General features: G+C 49.7%; 5 protein-coding genes across 5 annotated transcripts; all 5 read right to left on the bottom strand.

Moving 5' to 3' along the window:
• Positions 1-618: 618 nt before the first annotated feature.
• utr2 (putative cell wall glucanase (Utr2)) lies at positions 619-2,036 on the bottom strand (the record flags this gene model as incomplete). Its single annotated transcript, XM_020203310.1, has 3 exons — positions 619-1,370; positions 1,424-1,861; positions 1,922-2,036. 3 exons carry the CDS (start codon positions 2,034-2,036, stop codon positions 619-621), a joined length of 1,305 nt encoding a protein of 434 aa, XP_020059458.1.
• A 4,578-nt stretch (positions 2,037-6,614) lies between these two features.
• Positions 6,615-7,557, bottom strand: ASPACDRAFT_113852 (uncharacterized protein). Its single transcript, XM_020195755.1, has 2 exons — positions 7,005-7,557; positions 6,615-6,950 (listed from the first exon to the last, which is right to left on the bottom strand). The coding sequence occupies exons 1-2, from the start codon at positions 7,432-7,434 to the stop codon at positions 6,739-6,741; spliced, it is 642 nt and encodes a 213-aa protein (XP_020059457.1). The 5' UTR covers positions 7,435-7,557; the 3' UTR covers positions 6,615-6,738.
• Positions 7,558-9,253: 1,696 nt separating this feature from the next.
• ASPACDRAFT_113851 (peptide-methionine-S-sulfoxide reductase) lies at positions 9,254-10,683 on the bottom strand. The gene is made up of 3 exons (XM_020195754.1): positions 10,097-10,683; positions 9,698-10,016; positions 9,254-9,621 (listed from the first exon to the last, which is right to left on the bottom strand). Exons 1-3 carry the CDS (start codon positions 10,269-10,271, stop codon positions 9,588-9,590), a joined length of 528 nt encoding a protein of 175 aa, XP_020059456.1. The 5' UTR covers positions 10,272-10,683; the 3' UTR covers positions 9,254-9,587.
• Positions 10,684-10,737: 54 nt separating this feature from the next.
• Positions 10,738-14,477, bottom strand: ASPACDRAFT_1896523 (kinesin family protein). The gene is made up of 2 exons (XM_020198709.1): positions 14,024-14,477; positions 10,738-13,963 (listed from the first exon to the last, which is right to left on the bottom strand). The coding sequence occupies exons 1-2, from the start codon at positions 14,212-14,214 to the stop codon at positions 11,128-11,130; spliced, it is 3,027 nt and encodes a 1,008-aa protein (XP_020059455.1). The 5' UTR covers positions 14,215-14,477; the 3' UTR covers positions 10,738-11,127.
• Positions 14,478-14,949: 472 nt separating this feature from the next.
• ASPACDRAFT_113846 (uncharacterized protein) lies at positions 14,950-15,897 on the bottom strand. The gene is made up of 2 exons (XM_020195753.1): positions 15,846-15,897; positions 14,950-15,782 (listed from the first exon to the last, which is right to left on the bottom strand). The coding sequence occupies exons 1-2, from the start codon at positions 15,846-15,848 to the stop codon at positions 15,291-15,293; spliced, it is 495 nt and encodes a 164-aa protein (XP_020059454.1). The 5' UTR covers positions 15,849-15,897; the 3' UTR covers positions 14,950-15,290.
• Positions 15,898-15,918: the final 21 nt, after the last annotated feature.

The raw sequence follows: 15,918 nt of genomic DNA, 5'->3' as shown, positions 1-15,918 counted from the left end.
TGGCTGTCTGCCTGGAGCTCTGGGATGGATTAAGAGAAGGAAAGGGCCCCAAAGCAGAACCGTCCTTCTATGGATCCCCTACATCATAACCTCCTTTTATAGAGCATCGTCCCTTGGGTAGGTTGTGTAAAACGCACAGAGATTACAAAGATCACTTATATGAACTAATACACAAAGCGACACAACGTCTTGAAATCTGACTGGTGTATCTATTTGCAGATAATCCGCTGAAAAAGGGTGACTTGTTGACCTGAAGGTACTTATCTACGGCACAGCACATCAAAAGCATCCAACCGGCATGCCCACGCCAATACGGAAAACAAAACAGGGTATTAAGTAAAGGTCTTCAAAAGTCATTTTCATGACGTCAAAACAGGGACGCAACCTCCGATGCGCAATCATTAAAAAACGTCAAGACATCCACTGGGAAAGAGTAATAGTAGTAAGGGGGTCAAGAACAGACAAGGGCGAATAGTGCGCCAGGTATAAAACATCGAGAAGTAAGAATGGTACGCTGAAGTCGTAAAAGGAGTGACGGTATTTCGAGCCAGGTAAGAGTCAAGCAAATATATGAATAAGAATGTCCAAGAAGGGGAAAACGGAGGTTGTTGACTCTGTTTATAGAGTGACCGAAACGACAATTGCCACCAATGCGGCAAAGAAGGAGCCTCTCAGAACACGCTCATTCGGAGAGGCGACGCCGTTGGAGCTAGTGTCGGTTGAGGTACCCTGGCTGAAACCCGTCGAATCGCTTGAGCTACCACTGCTGGTGCCAGTGCCGGTGCCGGTGCCGGTGCTTGAGCTCGTGGCTCCAGGCTCATTGCCCGAGCCTCCACGGTTTTCGGGGACCGTGCTGTTGTCGCCCGTGGTGTTGGTAGTGCTGCTGCTACCGAGATCCATATCCAGGCCCGTAGCGCCAAAAGAGGCAAGAACAGTGCTGTTGTCGGTAATCACAACCGAGCCCTCGAGTCCATCCTCGTTGACAAACGCGTAAGACTTGTCGCCTTTCGAGACCGTACCGTTCGGGGCATCGTAGCACTCAACCGTGATGTCTCCGAAGGTGGCGTAGTAGTATCCCTTGTCCTTGATATCCTCGCTATCCCAGTCGATCTCACCGCCAGCCCACTCGATTGTTCCCTCCGCATTGCTGGCTTGGCCTGCAGGCCACAGTGACAGCTGCATTCGGGAAGGTGTCTGAGGGTATTTGTAGGTCTTGGAAGTTGCATTGTAGGTGGACTCCTTGGTCAGGGTGCGAGTGACCTGACCGTCCACAGACCAGGTGATAGCATCCTCGGTCCAATCAATCTCGTACTCATGCCAATCGTCAAAAGTATCACTGCCGTTAACAGCGGACTTTCCTCCGTTGTTGTCTAGAGATCGAATGTCAGCAGCGGACTTGTGTGGGCCACAGGGGTCAACTTACAATCCAAAACACCCTGCCAGTAGTAGTTGGTCTGGACGTTAGCGAGGTCGGAACCGACAAACTCGAAGTCGATCTCGTCCTTGACATCTGACAGCAGGATGAAGGCGGTGACAACACCTTTACCCCGACTGCTCTTGACCTTGCCAGAAATCTTGCCGTACCAGACGTAGTGGTTATTGGCGAACAGACTGCCCACGGTGTTCTTGGGCATTGTCAATAGAAGATTCCCGTCCTCGATCTTAGGGTAACCGCTGTAGACCCAGTCGGCCTCGGAAGAATTTCCGAGGTACTTGGTGTTCAAGGCAGATTTGTCCAGGTTCTCCCACGTGTAGGTTCTACTCTGACACACGGGCTCGGAAACGCAGGAGTCGAGGGAGTAAGACGAAATTGGATCGCATCCACCCAGACAGTAAGCGCCGGTACCACATTCACCGTACTCTGATGAGGACGGTCAGCAATGACACTTGTGAGGGTTAGGGGTTGATCAGGATCACTTACGTGAACAGCAGGGGTACTCCTCAGGGCATTGCGAGCTGGTGCTGCATGTCGGAGCGGAAGCTAAGGCGGATGTGGCGGCCAAAGAGGCCAAGAATAGGGAGGATACGATGTGCATATTGGCGAGAGTCAACGAGTCCTAGCTTCGCGAGACCAAAAGGCGGCGAACGAGTAGGGGGAAAATCGAAGACAGAGAGTGGAAGAAGAATTAGAATCGAGAATCACTGCAGATCTGGGGGAGCGCGGAGGGCCAGGCAATATATTAGCCAAACTGTTGTGCCCGGGACGGGAACCACATGTCTTATCATTCATTCATGGATCGTCTGATGCAGAGCGGGTTCCTGAGCCACGGAAAGCAAGAAGGAACTTACCCAAAATCCCCACAGTTCCCTTTTAAGAATACAGTATATTATTAACGACCGGTTTGAACCAAGACCAACCAACGAGTGCGCCAATAAATGAGGGATCACGGGACGATTCGGGAGTGAACTGCCACTAGTGGAGTAGTAGATAGAGGGTCAGGATGGGAGTGATAGTAGTAGTAGTAGTAGTAGTAGTCGTCGTGGTAGTATCAGTTGTTGAAAGCGAGTGAATGAGTAGAAGGAGGGAGAGGGAAAGCGAAAGAGAGAAAAGAGAGAAAGAAAGAGAGAAGAGGAACAGGAGGAAGTCAAAAGGCGAAGAGAAACCGCGAAGATCGAACGAATTGTACCACGAGGCTTACCTCTCCGAATGGGGGAAAGAGGGAGGGAGAGATCATATATAGGAGGAAGGAAGGAAGGAAGGAAGTACTGGTGTATATGGATGAATGGACAAAGGCTAATTAATTTGCTAGATGCGTTAACACACTGCATGGCCACGCTAGTTGCCGAGCTAGTGGCTAAGTAACCTTGGTAAACTCCTCAGTAGTCAGTCAGTACTTACTGTACCCAGTACAGTACATCCTCGACAAAGACACCCTCTAGAGAGAAGTTCGAAGATTGCTATCGCAAAATACGTAATGATCACCCTGGGTAACCCCCTGATTGTCTTTGAAGAATGGATGAACGAATGACCGAATGAATCCTCCGAAGAGGTAGGTGGTGACGGCAGCATGAAACCATTCAAAGCGTGGTATGCCAAGTTGTTGACCCTCAGATGGTTGACTGGGCCACGAGGTGCGAATGCAGTAAGTAAGTAAGTAAGTAAGTAATTGCCTTAGGCCCTGAATTGTAATTTTCCCTGAATTTCCCCAGGACCCTCTTCCGCTCGGCTCAGGACTCTCTCTCTCTTGCTTCCCCCTCGGCCTCCGAGGGATAAATTCTCCACTAGTAGTCCCTTTCGGGGTCCTTGTCCCCTCCCCACTCCCTCGCTGCTTTTGACTCTTCTTATCTCCGCTTACACACAGTAGACTGACTGACCGTTGACTGGCTTATCATTATTCTGAGTACATTGTATTTGCCTCAAGATGCCAATCAAGTCGCTTGATCCTACCTCGTCTAGTATCACTCCCTCTTTCCTGCGTGTGGGCTAACCATATGAGAACTGTCAACTTGCGCCACTCTCAAACCTAAACTAAAATAAATGCCTTCGTTGTTGACCCCATTCAGCCGAAATGAACCAATTTGGAGAACCTCCGATCCTGGTGCAAGCCCGATCATCAATGGTCTGAACGCCCACAAAGTAATGTCTTAGACTCGATGGAGCAAGCTGCTTGTCGCTCGAGTCGCTCACAGTTCAGGTACCCACGCGCTGTGAGCCCTGCTCGCGGACTAACCCACCCACTCGTTCTTCTCTGTTCCCCCTTGCCCCCATGCTCACCTGACATCTGTAGCGCTGCCAGACAAGCAACAATACTCGGGGGTTCGTCGAGAACAGTTAGGGTTGAAGCTAAACTGACATCATATTATGCCAATGCTATACAACCACATCTAAACCAGAAAGTCCAGATCTCGACTGGCGTTCGGTCCGTGTCGCCGCTTCATCGGAAACGAACTGACCGGTTTCGTGAGGTTGACGCCCACGGGTGAGTGTTGAACACTCACCCTCACATTGTCTGTTCCACGCGCACATTCCGATTACCTCAGTCACTACTTCGGGTCCCTTGGACCCCGTCTGTCCCTTTCCCCCCGATCGACAACCTTGCCGCTTGCTCCGCCCGTCCCTTATCTCTAGTAAGGGGGAAGAAAGAGGGAAAGCAACCACAACACACTCAGTCTTGTGTTTTTGTTTTCTTCCTCACGGACCAGAACTACTAAACTAGTAGACAACATTGATCCTTCGTCACTCCGGGTCGATTTTTATTCTAAGTCAAGAAAACATTCAAGTGGATTCTACTTTCGCTCTCGTACCGATAGACCATGGGTAACGGTAGGCACACAAGATTACTCATTTTTAGCTAGTTTGGGTAAGCCACAACTTCTTTCCGGTCTTTTCCACGGTTCTTGGGTTCGTGGGTTCTTTGTGTTATTCGATAGGGATTATTTTTAGGATCTCTCGTCCGTCGCCCCGTCAGCCATGGAATGTGTCCTGCAAGACTCACAGACGAACGATCCTCGCGATCATGAAGGGTAGAACATAAGGAAGAATTCCATTCCAATTGCTAAGGTATTATACCATGTATAATCAATGAGGATCGCATAAAGAAAGAAAGACTTGAGCCCCCAAACATTTGAAACAACCCCAGCAATAACCGCATCGTTCCATCTCAAACGGTTTTTTTTTCTTTCTCAGGGCCCGCCCTTCATTACTAGATCCCCAATCAATCCAAAACCCACCCCAATTCAAAGCAATTAATCACCAATCAATTTCGCCAAAAAATATCCCCGTCTACCGTCTACCGTCTACCGTCTACCGTCCACATATCACTTATCAAAATCATATGTCGGATATTGTATGTAGAATCCTTCTCGAAAGAAACAGTCGAACATCTATCCATAAACAGCAATTATGATAAGACCAGTCTCCTGCAGTCACCATACTGTAGTAGGTATTCAGTAACCAACCATCCATCTACCGAACCTTATTCGCCAAAACCGCCAACCCCCAAGCTACCAATCACAACCCCCAATCTCCCCCTCCCCCCCCCTTTTTTTTTGACTCAGTAAATGCTTTGCAGATTAGATGCACTAAATGCAGGGGTCAGAAAGAACTACTCGGTAGGGTGTGGGTTCATGTCTCTCTCTTGCTTCCTTGGCGAACTCTCGGCGGAGTACCATAGAGAAAAAAAATACGAATAGAGCCCCAACTCTGATTGTTAACCGGTAGTTGTAAGAAGTTAGTTCAGGGGAACACTGTACCAGGATAGTACTAAATATTCTTGGCCTATGCATCGATATAGTGTACTGTATAACTCCTGCATTTCTTACACTTACTCTTGCCTATAAGTTAGCCCTCACGCGATGATTTTGCAAAGTGAGGACTGAACCTGTCATCGATTGTCTCTTCTATGTACTGTACTCCGCAGTTACACACGAACTGTTTCCCATTCTCTGTCTGGAAGAAAGGTGTAACAAGTCCGGCTGGAGGAGACACACTCGCATTGCATTGTTATACTTAATACTCTGCACGCAGTATAAGTTACATAGACTGTAAGCCTATACGCCACACCACCGACCTCTACTCCTAATTTCAGACCGGGTTTACATCTCTACAACCTGCACCACCGGTATACATCCACCTCTACAGCACAAGATTACCCAGCCAACCCGCCGCTGAACTATCATGTTGGTTCTTCTTGTTGATGATGATGAGCAAGGGACGCAAGGGGATCTACAGATATGAATGCATAAAAGCGGGGGATAGGCATTATCGGGTAATGTCGATCCGTGCTTTCTCATTTTTTCCCTCACCAAACAAAGAAAGAAGCCATCCGCTTAGTTACTGCAACACCCTGTTGATCTATACTATATGAGTTCTGTCCACTACCTAGGTTAAGAAGTTCAAAAGGTTGGACTAGGTGGGTTGAACGAGATAGGCTGATGCAAAAGGGCCTTTGTTACAGGAACTCTACAGAAACTTTAGAGGATCTGGGTTCCTGGGCGATATTTATCTCAATTTCCAGTACTCTATCTTGGGGGTAAACCTACTTTGTACGTGCGCGTGCGTACAGAATCGGGACAAGGCGTTTGTTGGGGTGAGTAAGTACATCTGCAAATGCTCAGCAGCAATGACTCGATTGCCTATGCCTACTTGGTACCACAACTTCGTTTGCGACTGCGGAGTACTCGCGAGCGAATTACTGCTTCTATCTACAGGTACTTGCCTAGTTGCCTACTATGATAGACCTTGTGAGCCAAGTTTCGCTACATTATGTTTCGTACCTTTCAAGTGACAACATCCATGGAGGGATATTTTACTATGGTAGATGTAAATGTAAGTAAAAGACAATTTAGCATAAGCAACACGTCCAGAAACAAGGATCCAAACATGCAGTGATGTGATACCCCTGTTAGAAAAAGTGAATAATCCCACCACTGCTCGTGCGCCTGTCGACATCCTGGGATTGCAATCCGGACCGGATCGTGCGTGCGCGCACCAGGCGGCCACGTTGTTCCAGCATCCGGACAAACATTCCGTACAAGACTTTCAACTAGCAAGCACTTCAGATCCCTGTTCTGCAAAGTTAAGTCTTGTTTTCTTTTTTTTTTTTTTTTCTTTTTTCCTTTTTCCTTTTCTCTCTTCACTTCTTGAGTCTCTTTTTTTTTGACTTTTTCTCCTTGAATCCGAAGATCCTCGCACCAGTTGCATGTTGTAAATCCAGATCGATCAGATAATGTCTTTTGTCCTCGGGTTTAATCATCACCGTGATGGGATAATTCTACCCAGATGAAGGACATATTCAATCAGCGGATGATCCGCTTCACATAGCCTCTGCCCATGTTGGCACGGCTCTCGCGAACTAAGGCGAGCTCCTTCTCACAGGGATCAGAGGAGTAGGTCACAGAGACACCACTGTAAAAGTTGCGGCCGTTTTTCCAATTCTCGAATGTCTCTAGCACGCGGCGAGCGACAATGGTGCTGTTGAAAACAGCAGTAGCTACAGGCCAGTTAGCGGGTGAGGCCATGAAGTGAAGGACAACGTGTACAGTCGCTCACTTACCGTTACCAGAATTGAAAACCCAAAGAAAGTCGATAGCGCCAGGACCCGCGAGCTGGCGAATATCATGCTTCCACTTGTCAGGAGTCATGCCCTCCGCAAAAAGTCTCTTTCTGGCGAAAGAGAGGCGGCGACGCTCCCGGATCGGCTGGTTCATGCGGCGGAGGTCATCATTCCAGTCCACAATCTCCGCCAACTCGACGTGATAACCGGTGCCGAAGCGACCGTAGCCCAGGAGCTGTTGCATCTCGCGGTTGGACTTCAGGAACTCGACGGCCGCGCTTGCAAGCTGGAAAGTCACGCGAGTTCTATCGTCAGCCTCGACGCGAATCTCCTGCAGCGCACCCTCGTGGATGCGAGTAGTAATAAAGGAAGTGTGCTCTCTGGCAGCCTTGCCATAGATGCGGATTACTCCAGCCTTGGCCTCAGTTGGGTTTTGCATAATATGCGGAGTGAGGCTGAGTGCAGCATTGGCCAACTCAAGGCATTCGGCCTCCTCTTCACTATTATGGCTCTGTCTAGATAGAGAACTCGAAGTCAAGGACGCGGGTGACATATACTGCACTAGCTCCTGGGCCTGGGCCTGGGCCTGGGCCTGAGTGGAAGACTCGGGCACCGTGCCAACAATGCGAGCCCAATTGCCATTCGGCAGAAGCTGTCTGTCACGCATCGGTGCCTGCTGCAAGACAAGGCTGCGTTGATTCTCCTGTTGAGCCTCGCTCAGAGAAGAGGGGGCCACTGTAGGCTGAGAGGAGTTCTCAAAAGCTTGACCCTCGCCGGCGATCTGATTGTTATCATCGACCTACTCCAATTAGCATTGTTGCACTTATAGCTTCAATGGCAGTGAGCTTTCTTACCTGCGGTTCCAGGAGGAAATCCGAGGCTGGGACATCCATGATGCCCTCAGAGAATCTGATGACAATCATGGTGCTCAATCTACCGATATCGTTGGCGACATCAGCGTTGTTTTGGCGATCACGAAACTGACGAGGTTAGTGATTTACTTCACCAACAAGCATTTCAACATCGATGCACACACATAGGTAGATATCTGGGTCAGATGTCTAAGGGCCTCGGCCATCGCAGCATCAACTGTTTTGACAGTGTATGACATGTTGTCTGAAGTATAGGACTCGTGTCCACGTTGCTGAAGGTAACAGATGCGGGCAATAGGAGTATATGAGCAGGAGAAGTATCCTAACATCGACGTCCATGCATGTTAACTTATATCGGCGGCAGTGCGCGTCAGTCGCGCGAAGTTGATACGACATACCTTGGGAAGTCGGCTTGAGACTTTACTCAAGTGGTCTCAGATTGTCAAACTCCAGATAAGAGATACGAGAGTATTTCCCGAGGGTATTCAGGACGACGAAGACGTCGACGTATAGAGATAAGAAGCCGAAGGACCAAAGGCAAAGCTGGACGATGAGTCCAATGCAAGCTCCAGACCGGAGTGAGTCCAGGACACCCACACAAGAGGACTTGACCGGAATGTGGGTGTCGGCGGACTCGTGTTATGTACACTGGCTGCCGTCTAGATAAGCTGACAGTCTGGGCAGGTGTACTTTATCAGGAAAGATAACAAACAGAAAGCGAACACGTCGCTGAGGACGATGCAGGAACTGGGGATTTTAGATATGAGGAAGATATTCAAAACAGGAGGAAGAGGAAGGGGTGGTGAGGGCGAGGTGGGGAGGGAAGAGAGCAAGAGGGAGATGAAGAGAGAGAGAGAGAGAGAGAGAGACTAAGAGGAGGCAGAGAAAGAAAGAGGAGAAGAAGAGGGGAAGAGAAGGAAGTGAAAGAGGGAAGTTAGAGGAAAGGGAGAGGGGGAGATGGAGGGAAACAGGCTGGCTCTTGATATATGGAGGGAGTACGCGCACAGTGAATACTTCACAACCAGGGGAAGATTCCGGACTATTCACTGATACCTACAGCGGAGCTCTATGGACCCTCGCGGACCCTTTACAGCTGGACTTCTTGGGTATATCGGAGACTCTTCTGATCAGACTTGCCTTGTTCGAATATTGAGCCACACAACCTGATATTCCTCTATTCCAGCACGCCTTTCAGGTTCACATAGAAAATGTGAGCGCAGCTTTGAACCATATAGCTGGTAGATGAAGACAACTCGCATGAACAAGTGAAGGTGCTCCAACTTGAAGGGTATATTTCTCAGAGGAGAAAGGAAAGGAACCAGCCTGTGTTGCAGTATAACTGCCTTGGCAGGACAGGACATGCGTATTCGAAGCTGGAGACATGCTGAAAACGCACTCACCGGCATTGACATCAGTGTCCTACAGACAGCCGAGATCAAAGCTTCTCTCTACAGACATACTGAGCATCAAGGGCATCTTCCAATACCCACCATCATTTGCAAGCTGAGTAGCTGACCATGCAGTCCGTCTCAACGGGGACATTAGTAGCATGAGTTAAGGCTACAGATCGCAGCTAGGCACGGGTCTCTCTTTCCCAAAACAAAAATACAGAACGAACCACAGGTCCCTTTCTCAATTGAGCGCAGCTTAACTGACAGTATTTATCTCTCATACTACTAGGCATGGCAACATATCTCATATCTCAAATCTTACACGCGAGTCAAGAAGAAAGCGGAGGGAACGACCTCACGAAGCTAGCGGGAAAAAGAAAAGAGAACGACCGATTAGCCAAATACTCTCGGGGCGCAGAGAAGGAAGAGTTCCACATACTGAGCAGGGCATTCATACCCATCCGGGTTCTTGGTCAAGTACAGCTGGTGGTAGTCCTCCGCATCCCACCACTGGCCCGCGCCCACGATTGCGGTCGTGACCGGCTGCTTGTACCATTCCTGGGAGACCTTCTCCGTAACCTCACGAGCAATCTGATCCTGTTCCTCGCCATGCGTGAAGATCACGCTGCGGTACTGCGTGCCAATATCGCCGCCCTGACGGTTTAGAGTGGTGGGGTCGTGCATGCGGTAGAAGAATTCTAGAAGGGAGCGGTAGCTGACAATTGAGGGATCGAACGTCATCTGCAATGCCTCGGCGTCTGCAAAGTAACCACACGAGAAGTCAAAACGTCAGTTTCCGTGCGACTCAAATAGCCGCTCAGCTCGAGCAATCACTTACGACCAGTCTCCCCCGTGCACACAGCACGATAAGAAGGGTTCGCGCTGTGTCCACCGGAGTAGCCGACCTTGGCTTCCAAAACACCTTTTCCATTGCCGAAGTGCTTGCGGAAGAGGTGCTCCACACCCCAGAAACATCCGGCGGCTACCGTGGCGGTCTGCGTGTTGGTCGACATGTTGCACGAGGTGGACGGGGTGGTTAAGGCCAGGAAAGGTGAACTGGTCGAGAATTGACGGGCAATTCGAGAGAAAAAAGTCGAGCCAAAAGCGGGCGCCGCAAAGGCCATCAATAATTATGCGATTGCGCTTCTTGCTCCACCTGAGGTTTTGGTTTCCGTCGGAGAGGGGCACCTGACAAATCCCTTCTCCAGATCCGAGATCGATTTTCTTTTTTTTGGTCAATTAGCGAGATCAGGCAGGTAGTGAAGCGAATTGGAACACAGTTGCAGTGGAATAAGAGTTTGGGCTGTTTTAATTGTACAATGCAAAGTCCAGTATCTCTCTCTCTCACTTTGGGGTCTCGGGAACTCGCCCGCCATTGTGAATTTGTCATACTCCAATTCTGGTGGCGTCATTCCGCGCATGACATAAGATTGGTGGCCACATGGGTACCATTAAATCATCTCTCACCTGTCTATAATACGAGTTGTGCTCTCGATGAAGGTATTATTATCAGTGGTGGGCTGGATAGATGGCCTCCTGTAGACGCGCATTGGCCCCAAAAATTTGCAGCAAGCTGTTATTGTACATATCCCGAGCAATATGCCACTCCCGGGAAACGGGAAAAGAAAACAAAAGCATGTAGCCATCAACAATGAAGGAAGATGGCCGACGATGTCTGTCCAAGCCCTGGATGGGACTCAAGCCTCTTGAAGCTGAGAAGAAGTATAGTATAAGGTTTGTACCGAATCTCGGATTGCGCGGTCTTAATTTCAAGGATGGAAGAAAGCAAATGGTATCTATTCCCAAACACCGTACCAGCAACCCAAATCACCAATGCAATGACACCAAACAATTCCATATGCAATTCATCTACCTCATACCGAATCCATTGCTGGGGTAGAGACGTTCTGGAGGTCTCTCCAGGGAAGGGGCTGCCACCATGCTGAGCCTTATGGCATCACGACTGGAAAGGCTGATATCCCGCGGGCGAATGTCTCCACCCAATGTGCTACGGCGTTGTGTGTTCTTCATGATCGGGAGAGCACGAGGACTCAAGACACGAGGTTTGGTCTCCTCTTTCTCGCTCTTAACCATGCGTCGTGCCTGCGAAGCTGTGAACATGGTATTCTCCGTGGGAGAACTGCCGTAGGTTACAGCTGTTGGGCTTCGGCGACGGTGAACGCGGAGTGCGTTAGCCGAGGGTCCGATTCCGAACGAGCCTCCGGAGATGCGCCTCATTGCAGACGTTATCTTAATAGCGTCATCTTTGCTTGCCTTCCAGCTTGTTGCACTCTTAGTGTCTGATGCAGGGCTGCCGGAGTAGCTTCCACTCGGTGTGCGAACAGCAATTCTTGAGGGGCGCTCGACTGAACGGTTCAAAAAGCTGCTGTTCTCAATGTCCCGGAGGGGCGAGGCTTCGTTGTCGGACAGGGGAAGAGTGGACGTGGGAGGTGGTCCCATCGGCGAACTACTGGGCTTTTTCGACAGGAACCCAGTTTTGAAGCGGTTGCTGTTCTTCTGGATATTCAATGTCGGTTCTGGTACAGCTGAGATTGGGGACGAGGCGCTTGACGGACTGAAGTTGCGGGTGGGCACTGGAATTCCGCGCGGGATAGGAGATGCCCGAGGCAATGGGGGTTCGCCAGGGCTGGCTTCTGGTACTGGTGCTAAACCCGGCTTTTGAGGGGTCTTCTGGACTTCCGTCAGGGCACCATCTTCTTCGTCATCCCTCCACCGCACACTTCTTTTGATGATCGGCTTTGGCTGGGCTTTCTTGGGCGAAAAGCTGACGCTCTTCCTTCCCACGTTCAGCTTGCGGCGTCTAGGAGAACCTTTGGTAGGAGAAGGCGGTGCTGCTGGGGTCAAGACCACAGGTGTATATGAGAGTCGACCGATGGGCGGTGCAGCGGCTAAACTAACTCTCTTCTTTTGCTTGGGAGAGCTCATAGTTTTAATGGGACTGGCTAGTAAGAGAGACGGAACACTACCATCAGGCTTGACCAGGCTAGATGTCACACCAGAGCAGGAACCAAGCATTCTGGCAAGAATCTTTCTACCTGTCTCGACAGCCTCTTCTTCACTCATCTCCATGATATTCTCAATCCCAGAGATCGTTTCGAATTGAGCCTGAAGCAGCGTCTGCACGGCGGCTGCGTCCCCAGCTTTATCTTGTTCAGCAACCGCGGAGAGAGCCTCGCGCTCCGTATTTGCTCGCAATAATTCCGCTTCACGATGGATATTGTCGATGTCGCTGCTGTCATTGAAATTGAATTCTTGGAGCTGACGAACAGCATGCTCGACAGCACTAACCAAGCTGCGGTCCCACGTGGACTTCGCCAACCGTTGATGGTAGTGTTGCCTGCTACTCTCCAATTCGAGAAGGATTCCTTGTGCTGTTTTGCGAATGGCTCTGAGATTGAATAGTGGTTGTTCAGACTCGGAGGATGCACAAACGTGATCGAATGCGGCGATCCAAGATGAGAGTAGTCCGATCCGGCGGCTGATATGTCTCAATTTGATCATGTTGCTGGTCCTTTCCTGTCTTTCTGACAGTGAGTGTTCGTAAGCGCTGCGGATACGAGCAATTCCTTCTCGCATGACAGCGTCCTTCTTCTCGGTTTGCTTCCTGAATTTGGCGAACGCAACCTTTTCATAATTCTTTTGCTGGGCCTTCAGTTCATTAATCAACGCCATCTGTTCATCGATCTTCACCAGGAAGTCCTTGACGTGGCGGTTAACATTGAAAACATTTCGCGTAACTTTCGTTTGGATGTTCTTCGCTCTATTAGCATAGCGTAACGTATTCTGGGTCTCATCGAAATGTTGGCTTGATGGGCTAACGCAAACGATCATAACCGTCTTGCAATTGCCGCCCAGCGCGAATTTCAGAAGCCGGGTAAGTTTCGAGTTTCGATAAGGGATATGGTTTCGCTTCCGGGGATCGCAAAGCGCGTTGATGCAGCTTCCGAGGGCAAGAAGGGATTTGTTGATATTTGCACCTTCGAAGAGTCGTTCTCCTCTGTTCTTTGTAGCGCTGGCACGCTCGCTTCCTGCAAGATCAATGATGCTCAATGTGGCCATTGTATGGGGCTCGTTCACATCTGCATTCCGATCCTTTTGTGCAATATTGATCTGAAGGACCGCATGCGAGCGCGAAGAGGTAGCGTTGGCCTCCGTAGGCGACATGGTGCGGCATTCGTTGCCCCTCATGATCATATCCATCACTTGCTGGACATTTTGCGGATGATGGCTCGACAAGCCAGCCACCGAAACCGAATGGTTGGAATCCTCCCGAAGCATCAGACCTCCTTTACTACCTCCAGGCACCAGCAAATCACGAATTGTCTCGTTGTAGATTTCGAGATAGGAGAGCGAGATCTCGGTTGCTTTTTCGTCTGATCGTTCATCGATACGCTCAAAGAGCTCCTGCATCGTCATGAAGATGATTCCCGGTTGCTGGGCGGTTCCAGTAATTGTATGAGTCTTTCCACAGCCCGTGGCACCATAAGCGAACACAGTAGCATTGTACCCATCTAGTACGCTGTCGAGAAGGCCCCGCGTTGTCGATTCATATACCTCGCCTTGAGAGGCATTCTGGTCAAAAATTCGATCAAAAGCGAAGGTCTGGTCCTTGACGCGTTTTCCGTTTGGTACGACGCTTTTCGAGAACTTTTGGACAGGGTTGTCTTCCGGGGGATCGAAAACACTGATAGAAACAGAGATCAGTCAAGCCATGCACACTGGCCACGCATGCTGTGCTACTCACAGGCATCGATCGTCAATGACCTTGATGATAGATCGAAGACCCTTCTGGTTGAGTTTGGGTGTCGGCGCTGCCGCCAGTGACCCGTCACCAAGGAACAATGGGCCGTCTTCACATTTTGAGAGCTGTGCTGCTTCTCTAATTGTGAACGGCCTTACCCGGACCGCGACAGTGATGGAAGAAGCGTCGGCCATATTGTATTAGTGCAATCAACTATCACCGCAGAGGCGTCACGTCCCTCTAGGTAATTCAACGCGGAGGTCGGCTATCCAGGGGAGCGACGCCCTGTACCGTCAACAAGGCAGACGAAGAAAGAACAACGAAGAGATGGAAAAACTAGGTGCACAAAACGTGGAAGTGAGGAATGTTGATTGTGGACCTATTAATCAAAGACGGCCCCAGAAAGTCTCCCCTGTTGAGCAACGCTGGCACTAGTTCGACCTTCAGCCAATCTGTTGACATTGACGTGTTTTCCACCGCCTTGTTACTCCTAGCAACCGGGCGACGTGTAGATAAAGTAAGCTTGCCGTGCCCCTGCGGTGCTCTCACACCGCCTCACATATCCTAGCCGACTGCCATTGAAAGAGCACGTCCAGCTTGTGACTATCACCACGCACCTTTGATCCATCTTCTCCACCTTCAATGCAAACGGCTAGAGACGGGTATCTACATGATCAGTTGAGATTATTATGTCGGAGTCCTCGTCTACAGTTTACTATGGATCTGCGCTATAATCTGATAGCTGTTGCAGACCAAAACGAGGTCTCAAATCTTATAGGCCCATCAGCCAAAATGTAGGGGCCATCTGACGGGCGGGTATATAGTCCTAAGGCGGTAGGAAGTATTCGCCAATATGTGGAAAACTCCTCTACCAACATGGGTTGAAGTGACGCGTACTACAATCAGGTAATGTGGTAGAAAAGAAGCATGTGGTTATACACTAAGGATCTTATTAAAGTGATATTCACGGAAGCTTATTAAAGCCGCCTGCTATAGACCGATATGAGCCATGCGCCAGGGTAACTCAAGAGTGTAGATAGCTCATCGTATCGCGCTCTCACAGAGAGTAGATGCAAGCGAAAGTGTACACCTGTTGGCCAGATATTGCATAAGAGCTAATATCATGAGACTGTCGACATTTTATTCTGGTCATGGCTCACTTGTCCGGGTAGCAACCTCTGTCAACCTGTGTGGTATACTGGATCTCATTTGCGGCCAACAGACGGGCTTGATGTCATTCATTTCATTATTTTTGGTTTGAAGGTAGCACTCAGTTCTGGACGTCATCTTCTTCGTCTTCGAAGCTAGGGAGGACAACATCCCATCCTGGATCTTCCAGATCTAGCTCAGCCAACTTAGCCAACTCATCGTTCTTCTCAGAATCGTCGGTCGTAGGCATGCGGAACCTGAATGCGATGGATTGTCCATTCTTGATATCGGCGGCTAGTAAGGTGAGCGAACCAGCTGCCTTCTTCCCGGCTCCTCGTTTGGGCGCGTCGGTAACATCGAAGTCGGCGACGTCAACCTCAAGCTTCGTCCAGCCTTTTTCCAAGTCGTTCTTGTCTACCGGAACACCAAGCTCAATTTCAGAAGCGTCCACTGGAACGACATCCCCATTTATATCTCTCAGGCCCCGAGCTTGAAGGGCCCGAAGCAATGCATTTTTGGTTGCGGCGATCGTTTCGGATGCAGGAAGCATCAGAAGCACGGTCGTTCTGTGCTTTTTGAACAACAAAGTCCAGCTGAGAGGATCGGGCTGAGGCTGTAAGTAAATTGATCAGACTAGTTTGACATTTTTTTGTGATCAGCGCGAGGCGGTACCTACCATGGTGTTGGATTTAGTGCTTTTGAAGTTGATGGCTGAGCTTTGGCGGGACCGCGGAGCCTTTGGAGTTCGG

Source organism: Aspergillus aculeatus, assembly GCF_001890905.1.
Source record: "Aspergillus aculeatus ATCC 16872 unplaced genomic scaffold ASPACscaffold_3, whole genome shotgun sequence".
Lineage (NCBI taxonomy): Eukaryota > Fungi > Ascomycota > Eurotiomycetes > Eurotiales > Aspergillaceae > Aspergillus > Aspergillus aculeatus.
This window is presented reverse-complemented; position numbering and strand designations above follow the sequence as displayed.